The sequence below is a fragment of the Pristiophorus japonicus genome, unplaced genomic scaffold (assembly GCF_044704955.1).
Source record: "Pristiophorus japonicus isolate sPriJap1 unplaced genomic scaffold, sPriJap1.hap1 HAP1_SCAFFOLD_738, whole genome shotgun sequence".
Classification (NCBI taxonomy): Eukaryota; Metazoa; Chordata; class Chondrichthyes; family Pristiophoridae; genus Pristiophorus; species Pristiophorus japonicus.
In genome coordinates this window covers 1,873-22,395 of record NW_027254654.1, presented here as the reverse complement: position 1 = coordinate 22,395, position 20,523 = coordinate 1,873, and the positions used below count along the sequence as shown (strand labels likewise).

The 20,523-nt window shown below is 52.7% G+C and overlaps 1 protein-coding gene across 1 annotated transcript in view; it reads right to left on the bottom strand.

Annotated features, from left to right (window-relative positions):
• Positions 1–19,849, bottom strand: part of LOC139256581 (myosin-binding protein C, cardiac-type-like) — a gene marked incomplete at both ends in the record, with an annotated part of 222,469 nt that extends 202,620 nt beyond the window's left edge. Inside the window, 4 exons of the mRNA XM_070874248.1 lie at positions 3,598–3,737; positions 7,938–7,967; positions 8,437–8,543; positions 19,684–19,849. Coding sequence (XP_070730349.1) covers positions 3,598–3,737; positions 7,938–7,967; positions 8,437–8,543; positions 19,684–19,849 — 443 coding nt within the window. The remainder of the gene's footprint in view (positions 1–3,597; positions 3,738–7,937; positions 7,968–8,436; positions 8,544–19,683) is intronic.
• Positions 19,850–20,523: the final 674 nt, after the last annotated feature.

Below are 20,523 nucleotides of genomic sequence, written 5' to 3'. Positions count from 1 at the left end.
TGGGAGGTGATGGATATGCAATGCAACTGACCTGCAACCTGCCGACCTGTAACCTCTGACCCTTGCCCCGAGCGAGGCGGGCCAGCACTGGCAGGAAGTGTGGGTCAATGGGCAGATGGAGGGAGCTGAACAGGGTAGTGGATGTGGACAGGTATTGAGTGTGAACAATGGGAAAAACAGCTTGCACATACAGCATGAGTGAGGCAGAGATGGACGGCCCGGGAGAGGTGGTGAATTAGAGAGCGTGGAAATGAAATAAGATGATGACAGAATGAGGTTCATACAATGAACTGGCCAATGTAATGGCACCTGGTGTCACAGAGGGGCTATGGGCGGTTGTGTGTGAGTCACACTGCACTGTCACCGTACACTTCACCCAAATAGGGTGTGGCAGCATAGGGTCTAAACACAACCAAAGTACAAAACGCCCCAAACACTCCAAAGGCAGGTACAGCACGGGTTAGATACAGAGTAAAGCTCCCTCTACACTGTCCCATCAAACACTCCCAGGGCAAGTACACCACGGGTTAGATACAGAGTAAAGCTCCCTCTACACTGTCCCATCAAACACTCCCAGGGCAGGTACAGCATGGGGTTAGATATAGAGTAAAGCTCGCTCTACACTGTCCCATCAAACACTCCCAGGGCAGGGACAGCACAGGTTAGATACAGAGTAAAGTTCCCTCTATACTGTCCCATCAAACACTCCCAGGGCAGGTACACCACGGGTTAGATACAGAGTAAAGCTTCCTCTACACTGTCCCATCAAACACTCCCAGGGTAGGTACAGCACGGGTTAGATACAGAGTAAAGCTCCCTCTACACTGTCCCATCAAACACTCCCAGGGCAAGTACACCACGGGTTAGATACAGAGTAAAGCTCCCTCTACACTGTCCTTACTCGCACAAAGTTCCATTCGCCCCCTGTGCTCGCTGACCTACATTAGCTCCCGGTTAAGCAACACCTCGATTTTGAAATTCTTATCCTTGTTTACAAATCCCTCCATGGCCTCGCCCCTCCCTATCTCTGTAATCTCCTCCAGCCCCACAATCCCCCCAGAGATATCTGGGCTTCTCCAATTCTGGCCTCTTTCACATTTTCATCACTGCATCATTGGCAACCGTGCCTTCAACTGCCTGGGCCCTAAACTCTATCTCATCACCTCTCCCGCTTCCGTTGAGACACTCCTTCAAATCTACATCTTTGACCCTACCCTGATATCGCTTTATGTAGCTCTAAAACATAAGAATATAAGAAATAGGAGCAGGAGTCGGCCATACGGCCCCTTGAGCCTGCTCCATTAAATAAGATCATGGCTGATCTGATCATGGCTGATCTGATCATGGACTCAGGTCCATTTCCCTGCCCGTTCCCCATAACCCTTTACTCCCCTCATCGTTCAAAAATCTGTCTATCTCCACCTTAAATATATTCAATGACCCAGCCTCCACAGCTCTCTGGGGCAGAGAATTCCATAGATTTACAACCCTCTGAGAAGAAATTCCACCTCATCTCAGTTTTAAATGGGCGGCCCCTTATTCTGAGACTATGTCCCCTAGTTTTAGTTTCCCCTATGAGTGGAAACATCCTCTCTGTATCCACCTTGTCGAGTCCCTTCATTATTATATGTTTCGATAAGATCACCTCTCATTCTTCTGAATTCCAATGTGTAGAGGCCCAACCTTTCCTCATAAGTCAACCTTCTCACCTCTGGAATCAACCGAGTGAACCTTCTCTGAACAGCCTCCAATGCAAGTATATCCTTCCTTAAATAAGGAGACCAAAACTGTATGCAGTACCGCAGGTGTGGCCTCACCAATACCCCCAGGTCCCTCTGTACTGCAGCACTTTGTAACTTTTCTCCATTTAAATTATAATTTGCTTTTCTATTTTTTCTGCCAAAGTGGATAACCTCACACTTTCCCACATTATATGCCATCTGCCAAATGTTTGCCCACTCACTCAGCCTGTCTATATCCCTTTGCAGATTTTTTGTGTCCTCCTCACAATTTACTTTCCCACCCATCTTTGTATCATCAGCAAACTTGGCTACATTACACTCGGTCCCTTCATCCAAGTCATTAATATAGATTGTAAATAGTTGAGGCCCCAGCACTGATCCCTGTGGCACCCCACTGTTTGCCAACCGGAAAATGACCCATTTATCCTGACTGTGTTTTCTGTTAGTTAGCCAATCCTCTATCCATGCTAATATATTACCCCCAACCCCGTGAACTTTCATCTTGTGCAGTAACCTTTTATGTGGCACCTTATCGAATGCTTTCTGGAAATCCAAATACATCACATCCACTGGTTCTCCCTTATCCACCCTGTTTGTTACATCCTCAAAGAATTCCAGCAAATTTGTCAAACATGATTTCCCTTTCATAAAACCATGCTGACTCTGCTTGACTGTATTATGCTTTTCCAAATGTCCCGCTACTGCTTCCTTAAGCGGGTTTTCTCTGATTATGCTCCTGTGAAGTGCCTTGCAACGTTTTACTATGTTAACGGCACTTTACAAATGCACGTGATTGTTGTGGTTCTTCCCGGTCCTGGAGTACAATAGCATTGAGCGTGAGCAGTCCCACTGGTCAGCAGGGAGACAGCGGTCTGGGCGGCCTCATAGTGCCCTGGCTCAAAGCTCAGTAACCGGGTGTTTGCAGGGAACTACTCACTGGCTGTACTGTGCATGGCAGTCAGATGTTGTGGGATGTGGAGCGTGAGGTAGGGTCAGAGGGGAGCATAAACCGTCCTAAAGAATCTGGGATGTGGGTCATCTCTCGCTCACCTACCCAGGAGTGGTGCGTATTTCTGGAATCTTGTGGTTCAGTGTTAATGGAAATAAATGTACATAACTCACTCACTCGTCCTCAGGTGCATCACACATCTACCCACTCATACAGTCATAGGCACTGTGTGTATACTGTTTACGGTGTGTGTATACACTGTGTGTGTGTGTGTGTGTGTGTGTATACGTACACTGTGTGTGTGTGTGTGTGTGTGTACACTGTGTGCGTACACTGTGTGCGTGTGTGTGTACACTGTGTGTGTGTGTACACTGTGTGTGTACATTGTGTGTGTGTCAATACACAAAGCAACAGACAGGAGTGGGCACAGGATTGAATTTGGAGGGATGGTGAACATTGAGATCTTACCTGTTATCTTTCAGCCAAGGTCCCAGCAAGGCCCAGATACTCTCCATCCCCATCAATATCAGACTGTCCTGGTACTGAGATAACGGTGACCCTGGCCCATGCCCCCCTCAGCCCCAGAGGCATTGTAAATGGTTCTGAGCACCACCAATCGAAGTAGACCACACAGGGTTGGGAGAATCTTTGAGCCGGTGTAGTCACTGTACATTGGATGGGCTAGTGGTGTGTGACAGGCAGCTCCGAGAGTCCCCATTAGGTGTCCAGTATTGGAAACTCCCAATCCCAGCTGCTTCTTGCAAACTGCTGGTCCATCCTGCTCGCAGTGAGCCCTAGGGATTGCATGGTCGATCATCAGCCCACTCAATGTCTAGAGGCAATTGTACCACATGTTGCCCCCATTAAAGGGGGCTGGTTGGGAGATCCATGTGCCCCCACACCTACCTTGTCAGCTTTGGTCCAGACGACGGTGGGCGCCGGCTCTCCGCTGATCGGCACGTCCAGCCGCAGCTTGTTCCCGGCCACGACAATGATGGTGGCATCAGGGAGACTGCCTAGGCAGTCCAGGTGGATCTTGGGGGGATCTGTGGGGGGCCAATCACACGTCCGTTAACACAATGCGGGGGCCAAACACACATCCTGTAATACATTGCGGGGGCCATCACACATCCTGTAACAGTATGCCGGGGCCAATCACATGTCCTATAACACAGTGTGGGGGCCAATCACGCGTCCCGTAACACTGTGCGGGGGCCAATCACACGTCCTGTAACACATTGCGGGGGCCATCACATGTCCTGTAACAGTATGCGGGGGCCAATCACACGTCCTGTAACACCGTGAGGAGGCCAATCAATCGTCCGTTAACAAAATGCGGGGGCCAATCACACGTCCTGTAACACAGTGCGTGTGCCAATCACACGTCCTGCAACACAGTGCGGGGGCCAATCACACGTCCTGTAACACAGTGCGTGGGCCAATCACATGTCCTGTAACACAGTGCGGGGGCCAATCACCCTGGTACAAGGGTCAAGGATGTCTCGGGGCGGGTGCAGGACATTCTGAAAAGGGAGGGTGAACAGCCAGTTGTCGTGGTGCATATAGGTGCCAATGATATAGGTAAAAAATGGGATGAGGTCCTACGAGACGAATTTAGGGAGCTAGGAGTTAAATTTAAAAGTAGGACCTCAAAAGTAGTAATCTCAGGATTGCTACCAGTGCCACGTGCTAGTCAGAGTAGGAATCGCAGGATAGCGCAGATGAATACGTGGCTTGAGCAGTGGTGCAGAAGGGAGGGATTCAAATTCCTGGGACATTGGAACCGGTTCTGGGGGAGGTGGGACCAATACAAACCGGATGGTCTGCATCTGGGCAGGACCGGAACCAATGTCCTAGGGGGAGTGTTTGCTACTGCTGTGGGAGAGGAGTTAAACTAATATGACAGGGGGATGGGAACCTATGCAGGGAGACAGAGGGAAATAAAATGGAGTCAGAAGAAAAAGATAGAAAGGAGAATAGTAAAAGTAGGGGGCAGAGAAACCCAAGGCAAAAAACAAAAAGGGCCACATTACAGCAAAATTCTAAAGGGGCAAAGTGTGTTAAAAAGACAAGCCTGAAGGCTCTGTGCCTCAATGCGAGAAGTATTCGGAATAAGGTGGACAAATGAACTGCGCAGACAGCAGTTAACGGGTATGACGTAATTGGCATCACGGAGACATGGCTCCAGGGTGACCAAGGCTGGGAACTCAACATCCAGGGGTATTCAGCATTTAGGAAGGATAGGCAGAGAGGAAAAGGAGGCAGGGTGGCGTTGCTGGTTAAAGAGGAAATTAATGCAATAGTAAGGAGGGCCTGGGTGATGTGGAATCAGTATGGGTGGAGCTGCGGAATTCCAAAGGGCAGAAAACGCTAGTGGGAGTTATGTACAGACCACCAAACAGTAGTAGTGAGGTTGGGGACAGCATCAAACAAGAAATAAGGGATGTGTGCAATAAAGGTACAGCAGTTATCATGGGCGGCTTTAATCTACATATTGATTGGTCTAACCAAACTGGTAGCAATGTGGTGGAGGAGGATTTCCTGGAGTGTATTAGGGATGGTTTTCTAGACCAATATGTCGAGGAACCAACAAGAGAGCTGGCCATCCTAGACTGGGTGATGTGTAATGAGAAGGGACTAATTAGCAATCTTGTTGTGCGAGGCCCCTTGGGGAAGAGTGACCATAATATGGTAGAATTCTTTATTAAGATAGAGAGTGACACAGTTAATTCAGAAACTGGGGTCCTGAACTTAAAGAAAGGTAACTTCGACGGTATGGGGCGTGAATTGGCTAGAATAGACTGGCAAAGGATACTTAAAGGGTTGACGGTGGATAAGCAATGGCAAACATTTAAAGATCACATGGATCAACTTCAGCAATTCTACATCCCTGTCAGGAGTAAAAATAAAACGGGGAAGGTGGCTCAACCCTGGCTAACAAGGGAAATCAAGGATAGTGTTAAAACCAAGGAAGAGGCATATAATTTGGCTAGAAAAAGCAACAAACCCGAGGACTGGGAGAAATTTAGAATTCAACAGAGAAAGACGAAGGGTTTAATTAAGAGGGGGAAAATAGAGTACGAGAGGAAGCTTGCAGGGAACATAGAAACTGACTGCAAGAGCTTCTATAAATATATGAAGAGAAAGAGATTAGTGAAGACAAACATAGGTCCCTTGCAGTCGGATTCAGGTGAATTTATAATGGGGAACAAAGAAATGGCAGACCAATTGAACAAATACTTTGGTTCTGTCTTCACGAAGGAAGACAGAAATAACCGTCCGATTGTACTCGGGGACAGTAGGTCTAGTGAGAAGGAGGAATTGAAGGATATCCTTATTAGGCAGGAAATTGTGTTGGGGAAGTTGATGAGATTGAAGGTCAATAAGTCCCCGGGGCCTGATAGTCTGCATCCCAGAGTACTGAAGGAGGTGGCCCTAGAAATAGTGGATGCATTGGTGATCATTTTCTAACTGTCTATCGACTCTGGATCAGTTCCTATGGACTGGAGGGTCCATTGTAACACCACTTTTTAAAAAGGGAGGGAGAGAGAAAACGGGTAATTATAGACCGGTTAGCCTGACATCAGTAGTGGGGAAAATGTTGGAATCAATTATTAAGGATGAAATAGCAGTGCATTTGGAAAGCAGTGACAGGATCAGACCAAGTCAGCATAGATTTATGAAAGGGAAATCACGTTTGACGAATCTTCTGGAATTTTTTGAGGATGTAACTAGCAGAGTGGACAAGGGAGAACCAGTGGATGTGGTGTATTTGGACTTTCAAAAGGCTTTTGACAAGGTCCCGCACAAGAGATTGGTGTGCAAAATCAAGGCGCTTGGTATTGGGGATAATGTACTGACGTGGATAGAGAACTGGTTGGCAGAGAGGAAGCAGAGAGTCGGGATAAACGGATCCTTTTCAGAATGGCAGACAGTGACTAGTGGGGTGCCGCAGGGCTCAGTGCTGGGACCCCAGCTATTTACAATATACATTAACGATTTAGATGAAGGAATTGAATGTAATATCTCCAAGTTTGCAGATGACACTAAACTGGGTGGCGGTGTGAGCTGTGAGGAGGATGCTAAGAGGCTGCAGGGTAACTTGGACAGGTTAGGTGAGTGGGAAAATGCATGGCAGATGCAGTATAATGTGGATAAATGTGATGTTATCCATTTTGGGGGCAAAAACACGAAGGCAGAGTATTATCTGAATGGCGGCAGATTAGGAAAAGGGGAGGTGCAACGAGACCTGGGTGTCATGGTACATCAGTCACTGAAAGTGGGCACGCAGGTACAGCAGGCGGTAAAGAAGGCAAATGGTATGTTGGCCTTCATAGCGAGGGGATTTGAGTATAGGAGCAGGGAGGTCTTGCTGCAGTTGTACAGGGCCTTGGTGAGGCCTCACCTGGAATATTGTGTTCAGTTTTGGTCTCCTAATCTGAGGAAGGACATTCTTGCTATTGAGCGAGTGCAGCAAAGGTTCACCAGACTGATTCCTGGGATGGTTGGACTGTCATATGAGGAGAGACTGGATCAACTGGGCGTTTATTCACTGGAGTTTAGAAGGATGAGAGGGGATCTCATAGAAACGTATAAGATTCTGACGGGATGGGACAGGTTAGATGCGGGAAGAATGTTCCCGATGTTGGGGAAGTCCAGAACCAGGGGACACAGTCTAAGGATAAGGGGTAGGCCATTTAGGACCGAGATGAGGAGAAACTTCTTCACTCAGAGAGTTGTTAACCTGTGGAATTCCCTGCCGCAGAGAGTTGTTGATGCCAGTTCATTGGATATATTCAAGAGGGAGTTAGATGTTGCCCTTACGGCTAAAGGGATCAAGGGGTATGGAGAGAAAGCAGGAAAGGGGTACTGAGGGAATGATCAGCCATGATCTTATTGAATGGTGGTGCAGCCTCGAAGGGCCGAATGGCCTACTCCTGCACCTAATTTCTATGTTTCAATGTCCTGTAACACAGTGCGGGGGCCATTCACACATCCTGTAACATTGTGCGGGGGCCAATCACACGTCCTGTAACACCGTCAGGGGGCCAATCACACGTCCTGTAACACCGTCAGGGGGCCAATCACACGTCCTGTAACACCGTGCGGGGGGGCCAATCACACGTTCTGTAACACAGTGCGGGGGGGCAATCATATGTCTGTTAACACAGTGCTGGGGCGGGGACAGCTCCAACATCGGCAACGCAACTTTCGGAATATTGGGATAGATGTAAAACATACTGTACCTTGTCGGGGCACATAGTCGATCTTAACCTCTGGAAAGTGGGAAGAAAACAGAGCGAGAGAGAAGAGGAGAGAGAGAAGGGTACAGCATTAAAATGAAATAGAAAAGCAGAAAAACCATGTGTGCAATGTCGAGGAAAAATCGATCCTTTACAGGAATCAGGCAGAACACACATCCCACCAACCCACCAGCAAGCACCAATCATCTGCCGGATTGATCAACTCGAACATCCTCCTGATCACCCAGCCCACTGAAACCAGTGTCATTGGATGGACCAAGTCTCGAGTTGCAAATTCACTGGATTAAGCAAACTGGCGGAGAGGCTGGGAAAGTGAGGACTGAGCTCCAGCGGACAGTCCCAGCACTGGGTCTACAGTCCATTGTACTCGCCAGAGCCCTGCGGCACAGCAAGGGCGGCTGTAGTGCACGCTGTGGTTCAGGGCGATGGGTCACTACAGCTTCACTTCACAGCCCCAAACCCATCCATGTCGGGAGCTCACCCACGAAGTTCAGCTTGGCCGAGAGGTTGAAGGCAAAGCCATCGGGCATGAAGTTGTAATCGCCCTCATCTTGTGGTTGGACATTGTCAATCACCAGCTTGTGGATTCTGTGGGGCACAAACAGAGCAATGGTGTCTGACAGTATACACACTATAATGGTGAGAGTGACTGTAATACACACTAATGGTGAGAGTGACAGTAATACACACTGTAACAGTGAGAGTGACAGTAATACACACTAACAGTGAGAATGACAGTAATACACACTAACGGTGAGAGTGACAGTAATACACACTGTAAAGGTGAGTGACAGTAATACAGACTGTAACAGTGAGAGTGACTGTAATACAGACTGTAACAGTGAGAGTGACAGTAATACAGACTAACGGTGAGAGTGACTGTGATACAGACTGTAACAGTGAGAGTGACAGTAATACAGACTAACGGTGAGAGTGACTGTGATACAGACTGTAACAGTGAGAGTGACAGTAATACACACTCTAACGGAGAGAGTGATGTAATACACACTAACGGTGAGTCTGACTGTAATACTCACTAACGGTGAGGGTGACAGTAATACAGACTGTAACGGTGAGAGTGACTGTAATACACACTAACGGTGAGTGACTGTAATACACACTAACGATGAGAGTGACTGTAATACACATTAACGGTGAGAGTGACTGTAATACACACTGTAATGGTGAGACTGAATGTAATACACACTGTAATGGAGAGAGTGAAAGTTGGCATGCAGGTACAGCAGGCGGTGAAGGCGGCAAATGGCATGTTGGCCTTCATAGCTAGGGGATTTGAGTATAGGAGCAGGGAGGTCTTACTGCAGTTGTACAGGGCCTTAGTGAGGCCTCACCTGGAATATTATGTTCAGTTTTGGTCTCCTAATCTGAGGAAGGATGTTCTTGCTATTGAGGGAGTGCAGCGAAGGTTCACCAGACTAATTCCCGGGATGGCTGGACTAGCATATGAGGAGAGACTGGATCGTCTGGGCCTTTATTCACTGGAGTTTAGAAGGATGAGAGGGGATCTCATAGAAACATATAATATTCTGACGGAATTGCACAGGTTAGATGCAGGAAGAATGTTCCCGTCGTTGGGGAAGTCCAGAACCAGGGGACACAGTCTAAGGATAAGGGGTAAGCCATTTAGGACCGAGATGAGGAGAAACTTCTTCACTCAGAGAGTTGTTAACCTGTGGAATTCCCTGCCGCAGGGAGTTGTTGAGGCCAGTTTGTTGGATATATTCAAGAGAGAGTTAGATGTGGCCCTTATGGCTAAAGGGATCAAGGGGTATGGAGAGAAAGCAGGAAAGGGGTACTGAGGTGAATGATCAGCCATGATCTTATTGAATGGTGGTGCAGGCTCGAAGGGCCAAATGGCCTACTCCTGCACCTATTTTCTATGTTTCTATGTTTCTATGTAATGGTGAGAGTGACTGTAATACACACTGTAAGGTGAGACTGACTGTAATACACACTAACGGTGAGTGTGACTGTAATACACTGTAGAAACATAGAAACATAAAAAATAGGTGCAGGAGTAGGCCATTCGGCCCTTCTAGCCTGCACCGCCATTCAATGAGTTCATGGCTGAACATTCAACTTCAGTACCCCATTCCTGCTTTCTCGCCATACCCCTTGATCCCCCTAGTAGTAAGGACCTCATCTAACTCCTTTTTGAATATATTTAATGAATTGGCCTCAACAACTTTCTGTGGTAGAGAATTCCACAGGTTCACCACTCTCTGGGTGAAGAAGATAGAAACATAGAAGAGTCTTGTTACTGTAAACTGCCTCAGGTGTAAACCTGATCCAACTTTATTCGCGCCCAAAATAACCTGCGTGACATGGTATTTGCGTTTATATACCAGTGACAGCGCACGTGCATGTACAGCCCGATGACCTCCGACAGTGGCGCCCTCTAGTGTCTGGTGACCCCAAGCGTTAATACATAACAACATCCCTTTTCAAGATCTTAATATCAGTCTCTTTACAAATTAAGATGGTCTGGGACTTTTCATTCACGAGTTGATCGTCTCAGTTCAACTTCAGTTCCAGGCGAGCGTTCTGAGTCAGTTGTGACTGGAGGCTGAGTAACCGATCTGATGGGAGTGGTAATGATCACATCAGGGAGTGAAGGTCCAGGTTCAATAATGTCAACAGAGTCCTCTGATGAGTGAACAATGGTTGGTTAGTCACTGACTGCATCTTCCTCACTCGGTTCCAGTTCATCCGTGTGCTGCAGTTTAACCTGGTCAAGGTGTTTCCTGCATGTTTGTCCATTCTTGAGCACGACAATAAACACTCTGTTACCCTCCTTGGCTGTAACAGTGCTGGCGATCCACTTTGTACCTTGACCATAGTTCAGTACATAAACCGGATCATTGACCGAGATGTCACGTGACACGATCATGATACCCTTGTTGTTTTCAACACGATCATTCAAATCGGGATGAACATGAAAAAAGCCTGGTCTTGAGATTTCTCTTCATCAGTAGTTCAGCCGGAGGAACCCCAGTAAGCGTATGAGGTCTTGTCCTGTAACTGAGCAATATACATGACAAACGAGTCTGCAGAGAACGCGGAGTTACACGTTTCATACTTTGCTTCATCGTTTGAACAGCAAGCTCTGCTTGACCATTAGAAGCAGGCATGAATGGAGCTGATCTCACCTGTCTGATATCATTGAGTTTCATGAACTCCTGGAACTCCAGACTTGTAAAGCAAGATCCATTGTCACTCACAACAATGTCAGGCAAATCATGAGTAGCAAACATGATACGAAGGCTCTCAATGGTAGCTGTAGACATACTGGATGACACAATAACACATTCTATCCACTTAGAATATGCACCCACCACAACAAAAAATATCTTTCCCAGGAAAGGGCCCAAAAAATCAATGTGGATCCTCGACCATGGTTTAGATGGCCACGACCAAAGACTCAGCGGAGGTTCCGCTGGTACTGTACTTAACTGCATGCAAGTATTGCACTGATGCACACATGATTCCAGATCAGAGTCAATTCCCACGATGACACGATTACCTCACAGTAAACAATCTGACTGAATGGACAGCTCACCTTTGTGACGGTTGTAAGATTTGGTCTCATCAGTGACAGGAGTTCCTTCACTCACAAAAGCATCCATTACTAACCGTAGATCTGCAGGTTGAGGTGTCTCCATATCAGGTGTGGGCAATGGCAGACGACTCAGTGCATCGGCACAATTCTCAGTGCCAGGTCTATGACGAATAACATAATCATAGGCAGACAATGTCAACGCCCACCTCTGGATACGGGACGATGCATTGGTATTAATACCTTTGTTTTCCGAAAACAATGAAATGAGTGGCTTGTGATCCGTTTCGAGTTCAATACGAAGACCAAACAGGTACTGATGCATCTTTTTGACCCCATACACACAGGCCAAAGCTTTTTCTACCATGCTGTAAGCTCTTTCCGCCTTTGACAAACTTCTCGAAGCATACGCACAGGTTGTAGCTTACCCAACTCATTTGCTTGTTGGAGTGCACAGCCAACCCCATATGATGAGGCATCACAGGCCAATACACGACGCTTACACGGATCATAGTGAACAAACAGTTTGTTTGAATAGAGCAGATTCTTAGTCTGCTCAAAAGTTCTATCTTGAGACACACCCCAGACCCAGTTGTCGCCTTTTCTGAGTAGCATGTGCAGTGGCTCTAATAAAGTGCTCAGTCTGGATTAGAAATTACTGATGTAATTGAGTAGCCCAAGGAATGAACGCAGCTCTGTCACATTCTGAGGCCTGGGTAAATTTTTGATGGTCTTGGTTTTCGAATCAGTAGGCCTGATGCCATCAGCAGCAATCTTCCTCCCCAGGAATTTAACTTCAGGTGCCATGAAGACGCACTTCGAACGTTTCAGCCTGAGTCCCACTTTGTCCAGACGATGTAGGACTTCAAGATTGTTCAGATGTTCAGCAGTGTCGCGACCTGTGACCAAAATGTCATCTTGAAACATGACAGTTCTAGGAACGGACTTCAGTAAACTTTCCATGTTCCTCTGAAATATGGCTGCAGCCGAACGAATTCCAAAAGGACACCTGTTGTAGACAAACAGTCCTTTATGGGTGTTGATGCAGGTGAGTTTCTTCAAAGTGTCGACAAGCTCCTGTGTCATATAGGCTGACGTCAGATCTAGTTTAGTGAATGACTTTCCACCAGCTAGCATGGCGAACAGGTCATCAGCTTTCGGTAACGGATACTGATCGTGTTTCGAAAATCGGTTAATCGTAACCTTGTAGTCTCCACAGATCCTGATAGTGCCATCACTCTTCAACAGGAACAACAGGACTGGCCCACTCGTTAAACTTGACCGGTGATATGACCCCTTCACGTTAGAGTCTGTCAAGCTTAATTTCGACCTTCTCCCTCATCATGTACAGAACAGACCGAGCTTTATAATAGACAGGCCTTGAATCAGAATCCAGGTGAATCTGCACCTTGGCTCCAGTAAAATTACCAATGCCAGGTTCAAACAAAGAAGGAAACTTCTTCAGCACTTGAGCACACGAAGTGTCATCCACCGAGGACAATGCTTTGATATCATTCCAATTCCACTTGATTTTCGCGAGCCAATTCCTGCCGAAGAGCGTTGGAGCATTACCTGGGACGATCTATAATGGTAAATCGTGAACCACATCATCATATGACACCTCGATTGCTGCACTGCCAATCACCAGGATGAGTTCCTTCGTGTAAGTACGCAACTTGGCATTGACTGGACTCAGCTTAGGCTTCACAGCCTCAGTGTCCCACAGCTTGTCGAATGTCCTTTGGCTCATTATCGACTGGCTCGCACCCGTGTCCAGCTCCATTGATACAGGCACGCCATTCAGCTTCACATTAACGATTATCGGCTGGCTCTTTCCCAAGAATGAATACAGACCATACACTTCCTCCTTGCGTTGTGTATCCGGGCCAGCACTGGACTCGTCATCATCAGCAATATGATGAGCAGCAGCACGCTTGCTCAGTTGTGGGTACATTCTCTGAAGATGCCCCACTTTCAAACAGCCATTACAGGCGTACTGTTTAAACCGACACTGATGAGGCCGATGATTGCCCCCACAACGCCAACAGGGTGAAATTGGATTCGTACCAGTTGCCGGACTCTGAGCAGCTACAAGTTTCACATAAACAGTCGAGTAGGCCCTGCCATAAGCAGCTCTGCCAGACGATGACACAATCTTGTTTACAGTACTTGCCGTGGGGCTCCGACTCTTCGATGATATCTGCCTCAAATTATCATCACTTGTCATGCATGACTGAGCAGTCGCGATGGCCTTGCTCAAATCCAGCTTCTCTTCGGCCAATAACTTCCGAAGAATCACATTATGGTTAATGCCTATCACGAAGAAATCTCGCAACATGTCCTCTGACATTTTCCCGAACTTACACGGCTCAGCAAGACGTCGCAGGTCGGCGATGAATCCCGACACATCCTGGCCCTCAGCACGAACATGCGTGTAGAAGCGATAATGTGAGATGATGATCCCCCTCTTTTGGCTTAAGATGGTCACACACCAAAGCACACACATCCTCGTACTCTTTGTCCGTTGGACGTAAAGGTGAGAGAAGATTCTTCATGAGGCCGTAGATTTTCGGACCACAAACGGTGAGGAAAACCGTCCGACGCAGAACTGCGTCAGAGTCTCCCTCCATTTTGTTGGCCACAAAATACTGATCCAGGCGGTCGATAAAATCCGCCTAATCCTCGCCATCTGCAAATCTCTCCAGAATTCCAATAGTGCCCATTGTACATGCGAAGGTTCTTAAGTTACCTCGTCGCCAAATGTAATGACTCAAGAGTCTTGTTACTGTAAACTGCCTCAACCTGATACAACTTTACTCGCGCCCAAAAGTAACCCGCGTGACTTGGTACCGCACATGCGCGCGTACAGCCCGATGACCTCCGACAGTGGCGCCCTCTGGTGTCTGGTGACCCCAAGCATCAATACATAACATACACACTGTAATGGTGAGCGTGACAGTAATACAGACTGTAATGGTGAGAGTGACAGTAATACACACTGTAATGGTGAGAGTGACAGTAATACACACTGTAATGGTGAGAGTGACTGTAATACACACTGTAACGGTGAGAGTGGCAGTAATACAGACTGTAACGGTAAGAATGACTGTAATACAGACTGTAACGGAGAGAGTGACTGTAAATACAGACTGTAACGGTGAGAGTGACAGTAATACAGACTGTAATGGTGAGAGTGACAGTAATACAGACTGTAATGGTGAGAGTGACAGTAATACACACTGTAATGGTGAGAGTGACTGTAATACACACTGTAACGGTGAGAGTGGCAGTAATACAGACTGTAACGGTAAGAATGACTGTAATACAGACTGTAACGGAGAGAGTGACTGTAAATACAGACTGTAAAGGAGAGAGTGATTGTAATACAGACTGTCATGGTGAGAGTGATTGTAATACACACTAACGGTAAGAATGACTGTAATACAGACTGTAAAGGAGAGAGTGATTGTAATACAGACTGTAACGGTGCGAGTGACTGTAATACACACCGTAACGGTGCGAGTGACTGTAATACACACCGTAACGGGGGGGGGGTGGAGATTGGATGCAGGGGGGGCTGAGGGTGTACTGTGGGGGGGTGGTGATTGGAACCTGGGGGGCAGGGGGCGTAGATTGGACCCTGGGGGGGGTGGAGATTGGACACTGGGGGGTGGGGGGGGGAGATTGTACCCTGCGGGGGTGGAGATTGTACCCTGGCGGGGCGGGGAGATTGGATCCTGGGGGGCAGAGGAAGAGATTGTACCCTGGCGGGGGGGTGGGGGGGTGGGAAGAATTGGACCCTGGAGGGGGAGGGGTGGGGTGGGGGGGGGAGATTGGACCCGGGGGGGGGGGGGAAGGGAAGAGGGAAGATTGGACCCTGGGGGGGTTGGAGGGAAGATTGGACCCTGGGGGGGAGATTGGACCCTGGGGGGGGGAAGATAGGACCCTGAGGAGGGGAGGGGAGATTGGACCCTGGGGGAGTGGGGGGGGAGATTGGTCCCTGGGGGAGGGGGAGATTGGACCCTGGGGGGGGGGGGAAGAGATTGGACCCTGGGGGGGGGCGGGGGGAGATTGGACCCTGGGGGGGCGGGGGTAGATTGGACCCTGGGGAGGCGGGGGGAGATTGGAGCCTGGGGAGGCGGGGGGAGATTGGACCCTGGAGGGGGGGGGGGAGATTGGAGCCTGGGGAGGCGGGGGGAGATTGGACCCTGGAGGGGCGGGGGGAGATTGGACCCTGGAGGGGGGGGGGGGGGGGGAGATTGGAGCCTGGGGAGGCGGGGGGAGATTGAACCCTGGAGGGGCGGGGGGAGATTGGACCCTGGGGAGGCGGGGGGAGATTGGAGCCTGGGGAGGCGGGGGGAGATTGGACCCTGGAGGGGAGGGGGGAGATTGGAACCTGGAGGGGAGGGGGGAGATTGGACCCTGGAGGGGAGGGGGGAGATTGGACCCTGGAGGGGAGGGGGGAGATTGGAACCTGGGGGTGGGGGGGGGGGCGGGGGGAGATTGGACCCTGGGGGGGCGGGAGAAGATTGGACTCTGGAGGGGAGGGGGGAGATTGGACCCTGGGGGTGGGGGGGGGGGGGGGCGGGGGGAGATTGGACCCTGGGGAGGCGGGGGGGGGAGATTGGACCCTGGGGAGGTGCGGGGGGGGAGATTGGACCCTGGGGAGGTGCGGGGGGGGAGATTGGACCCTGGGGGGGGGGGGAGATTGGACCCTGGGGGGGAGGGGGGGGGAGATTGGACCCTGGGGAGGCGGGGGGAGATTGGACCCTGGTGAGGGGGGGCGGGGGGAGATTGGACCCTGGAGGGGCGGGAGTAGATTGGACCCTGGGGGTGGGGGGGGGGAGATTGGACCCTGGGGAGGCGGGGGGGGGGAGATTGGACCCTGGGGAGGTGGGGGGGGGAGATTGGACGCTGGGGGGGGAGATTGGACCCTGGGAGGGGGGGGGGAGAGATTGGACCCTGGGGTGGGGACGGGGGGTGGGGGAGATTGGACCCTGGGGTGGGGGGGGAGGAAATTGGACCCTGGGGTGGGGGGGGGGGAGATTGGACCCGGGGGGGAGATTGGACCCTGGGGGGGGGCGGGGGGAGATTGGACCCTGGGGAGGCGGAGGGAGATTGGACCCTGGGGTGGGGGGGGAGGGGAGATTGGACCCGGGGGGGAGATTGGACCCTGGGGGGGGGGGCGGGGGGAGATTAGACCCTGGGGTGGGGGGAGATTGGAACCTGGGGGTGGGGGGGGCGCGGGGGGAGATTGGACCCTGGGGGGGCGGGAGAAGATTGGACCCTGGAGGGGAGGGGGGAGATTGGACCCTGGGGGTGGGGGGGGGGGCGGGGGGAGATTGGACCCTGGGGAGGCGGGGGGGGAGATTGGACCCTGGGGGGGGGGGGGAGATTGGACCCTGGGGAGGTGCGGGGGGGGAGATTGGACCCTGGGGGGGGGGGGGAGATTGGACCCTGGGGGGGGGAGATTGGACCCTGGGGAGGCGGGGGGAGATTGGACCCTGGTGAGGGGGGGCGGGGGGAGATTGGACCCTGGGGGGGCGGGAGTAGATTGGACCCTGGGGGTGGGGGGGGGGGGAGATTGGACCCTGGGGAGGCGGGGGGGGGGAGATTGGACCCTGGGGAGGTGGGGGGGGGAGATTGGACGCTGGGGGGGGAGATTGGACCCTGGGAGGGTGGGGGGAGAGATTGGACCCTGGGGTGGGGACGGGGGGGGGGGGGGAGATTGGACCCTGGGGTGGGGGGGGAGGAAATTGGACCCTGGGGTGGGGGGGGGGGGAGATTGGACCCGGGGGGCAGATTGGACCCTGGAGGGGGGCGGGGGGAGATTGGACCCTGGGGAGGCGGAGGGAGATTGGACCCTGGGGTGGGGGGGGGGGGGGGAGATTGGACCCGGGGGGGAGATTGGACCCTGGGGGGGGGGGCGGGGGGAGATTAGACCCTGGGGTGGGGGCGGGGGGGAGATTGTACCCTGGGGAGGCGGGGGGAGATTGGACCCTGGGGAGGCGGGGGGCGGGGGAGATTGGACCCTGGGGTGGGGGAGGGGGCGGGGAGAGTGGACCCTGGGGTGGGGGGGGGGGAGGAAATTGGACCCTGGCGGGGCGGGGAGATTGGACCCGGGGGGGGAGATTGGACCCTGGGGGGGGGGGGGGAGATTTGACCCTGGAGGGGCGGGTGGGGAGATTGGACCCTGGGGTGGGGGGGGGGGAGGAGATTGTACCCTGGAGGGGGAGGGGTGGGGTGGGGGGGGAGATTGGACCCGGGGGGGGGGGGGGGAAGGGAAGAGGGAAGATTGGACCCTGGGGGGGTTGGAGGGAAGATTGGACCCTGGGGGGGGGAAGATAGGACCCTGAGGAGGGGAGGGGAGATTGGACCCTGGGGGAGTGGGGGGGGGGGAGATTGGTCCCTGGGGGAGGGGGAGATTGGACCCTGGAGGGGGGGGGGGGGGAGATTGGAGCCTGGGGAGGCGGGGGGAGATTGAAGCCTGGAGGGGCGGGGGAAGATTGGACCCTGGGGAGGCGGGGGGAGATTGAAGCCTGGAGGGGCGGGGGAAGATTGGACCCTGGGGAGGCGGGGGGAGATTGAAGCCTGGGGAGGCGGGGGGAGATTGGACCCTGGAGGGGCGGGGGAAGATTGGACCCTGGGGAGGCGGGGGGAGATTGGAGCCTGGGGAGGCGGGGGGAGATTGGACCCTGGAGGGGCGGGGGAAGATTGGACCCTGGGGAGGCGGGGGGAGATTGGAGCCTGGGGAGGCGGGGGGAGATTGGACCCTGGAGGGGCGGGGGAAGATTGGACCCTGGGAGGCGGGGGTAGATTGGACCCTGGGGGGGGGGGGGGGTGGGGAGATTGGACCCTGGGGAGGCGGGGGTAGATTGGACCCTGGGGAGGCGGGGGGAGATTGGAGCCTGGGGAGGCGGGGGGAGATTGGACCCTGGAGGGGCGGGGGAAGATTGGACCCTGGGAGGCGGGGGTAGATTGGACCCTGGGGGGGGGGGGTGGGGAGATTGGACCCTGGGGAGGCGGGGGTAGATTGGACCCTGGGGAGGCGGGGGGAGATTGGAGCCTGGGGAGGCGGGGGGAGATTGGACCCTGGAGGGGCGGGGGAAGATTGGACCCTGGGAGGCGGGGGTAGATTGGACCCTGGGGGGGGGGGGGTGGGGAGATTGGACCCTGGGGAGGCGGGGGTAGATTGGACCCTGGGAGGCGGGGGAAGATTGGACCCTGGGAGGCGGGGGTAGATTGGACCCTGGGGGGGGGGGGGTGGGGAGATTGGACCCTGGGGAGGCGGGGGTAGATTGGACCCTGGGGAGGCGGGGGTAGATTGGACCCTGGGGAGGCGGGGGGAGATTGGACCCTGGAGGGGCGGGGGAAGATTGGACCCTGGAGGGGCGGGGGAAGATTGGACCCTGGGAGGCGGGGGTAGATTGGACCCTGGGGAGGCGGGGGGAGATTGGAGCCTGGGGAGGCGGGGGGAGATTGGACCCTGGAGGGGGGGGCGGGGAGATTGGACCCTGGAGGGGGGGGCGGGGAGATTGGAGCCTGGGGAGGCGGGGGGGAGATTGGACCCTGGAGGGGCGGGGGGAGATTGGACCCTGGGGGGCGGGGGAGATTGGACGCTGGTGGGGCGGCGGGGTGAGGGGGGATTGGACCCTGGTGGTGCGGGGGGAGATTGGACTCTGGTGGGGGCAGGGGGAGTGGGGATTGGACCCTGGGGGGGCGGGGGAATTGGACCCTGGTGGGGCGAAGGGGGGTGGGGATTGGACCCTGGGGGGGCGGGGGAATTGGACCCTGGTGGGGCGAAGGGGGGTGGGGATTGGACCCTGGGGGGGCGGGGGAATTGGACCCTGGGAGGGCAGGGGCGGGGAGGGGTGGGGATTGGACCCTGGGGGGGGACGACAACTCTAAAGCAATAGTTATAGTAATACCCTCCCACCCCAACACAGACATTGGCCCAAACCGTACCCCGCCCCCCCAGACACTAACCCCTCCCCCCAGACACTAACCCCTCACCCCCAGACATTAGCCCCTCCCCTCCAGACACTATCCCCTCCCCTCCAGACACTAGCCCCTCCCCTCCAGACACTAGCCCCTCCCCCACCACGCACTAGCCCCTCCCCCACCACGCACTAGCTCCTCCCCCCCATTTACCTGCCAATGTGTGTGATTTGCAATCTATCGCTGGGCACGACCTCCTCGCCATTCTTGAACCACTTCCCTTTGACCTTGTCATCAGACACTTCACACTTGAAGATGGCCTGCTCCTTGGCCTTCACCGTCAGATCGGCAATGTTCTGGTAAACCTCCAGCTGTTTCTCTGCAGACACAGAGGGACAAAGGGGAATTGGACATAATGGCCTCCAAAAACAGGCTGTGACACCGACCTTTTCACCTCTCAGACTGGCCCAGGTGAATGGGACCAACACTTCTGCCCGAAGTTACTATGGGAAACGAACTGGCCAAGGGGAACTCAAACATTTGATGGGCCTCAATAATTTAAAGGCCGAGGCTTGTTCTTGTGCCTTGCACTGGACAACGGGCATTTAGCACTGATAACCCTGAGAATCAGGACACAGTCATAAATCAACACTTGCGCACAAGGGAAACAACTGTGCCTGTGGGAGGATGTGTTTGGGACCTAAAAGAAATAAAGACCTGCATTTATATAGCGCCTTTCACGACCACTGGATGTCTCAAAGCACTTTACAGCCAATGAAGTATTTTTTGGAGTGTAGTCACTGTTGTAACATGGGAAATGCAGCAGCCAATTCGCACACAGCAAGCCCCCACAAACAGCAACGTGATAATGACCAGATAATCTGTTTGTGTGATGTTGATTGAGGGATAAATATTGGCCAGGTCACCGGGGATAATCCCCTGCTCTTCCTCAAAATAGTGCCATGGGATCCTTTACATCCACTGGAGAGAGCCATCAGGGCCTCGGTTTAACGTCTCATCCGAAAGACAGCACCTCCGACAGTGCAGCACTCC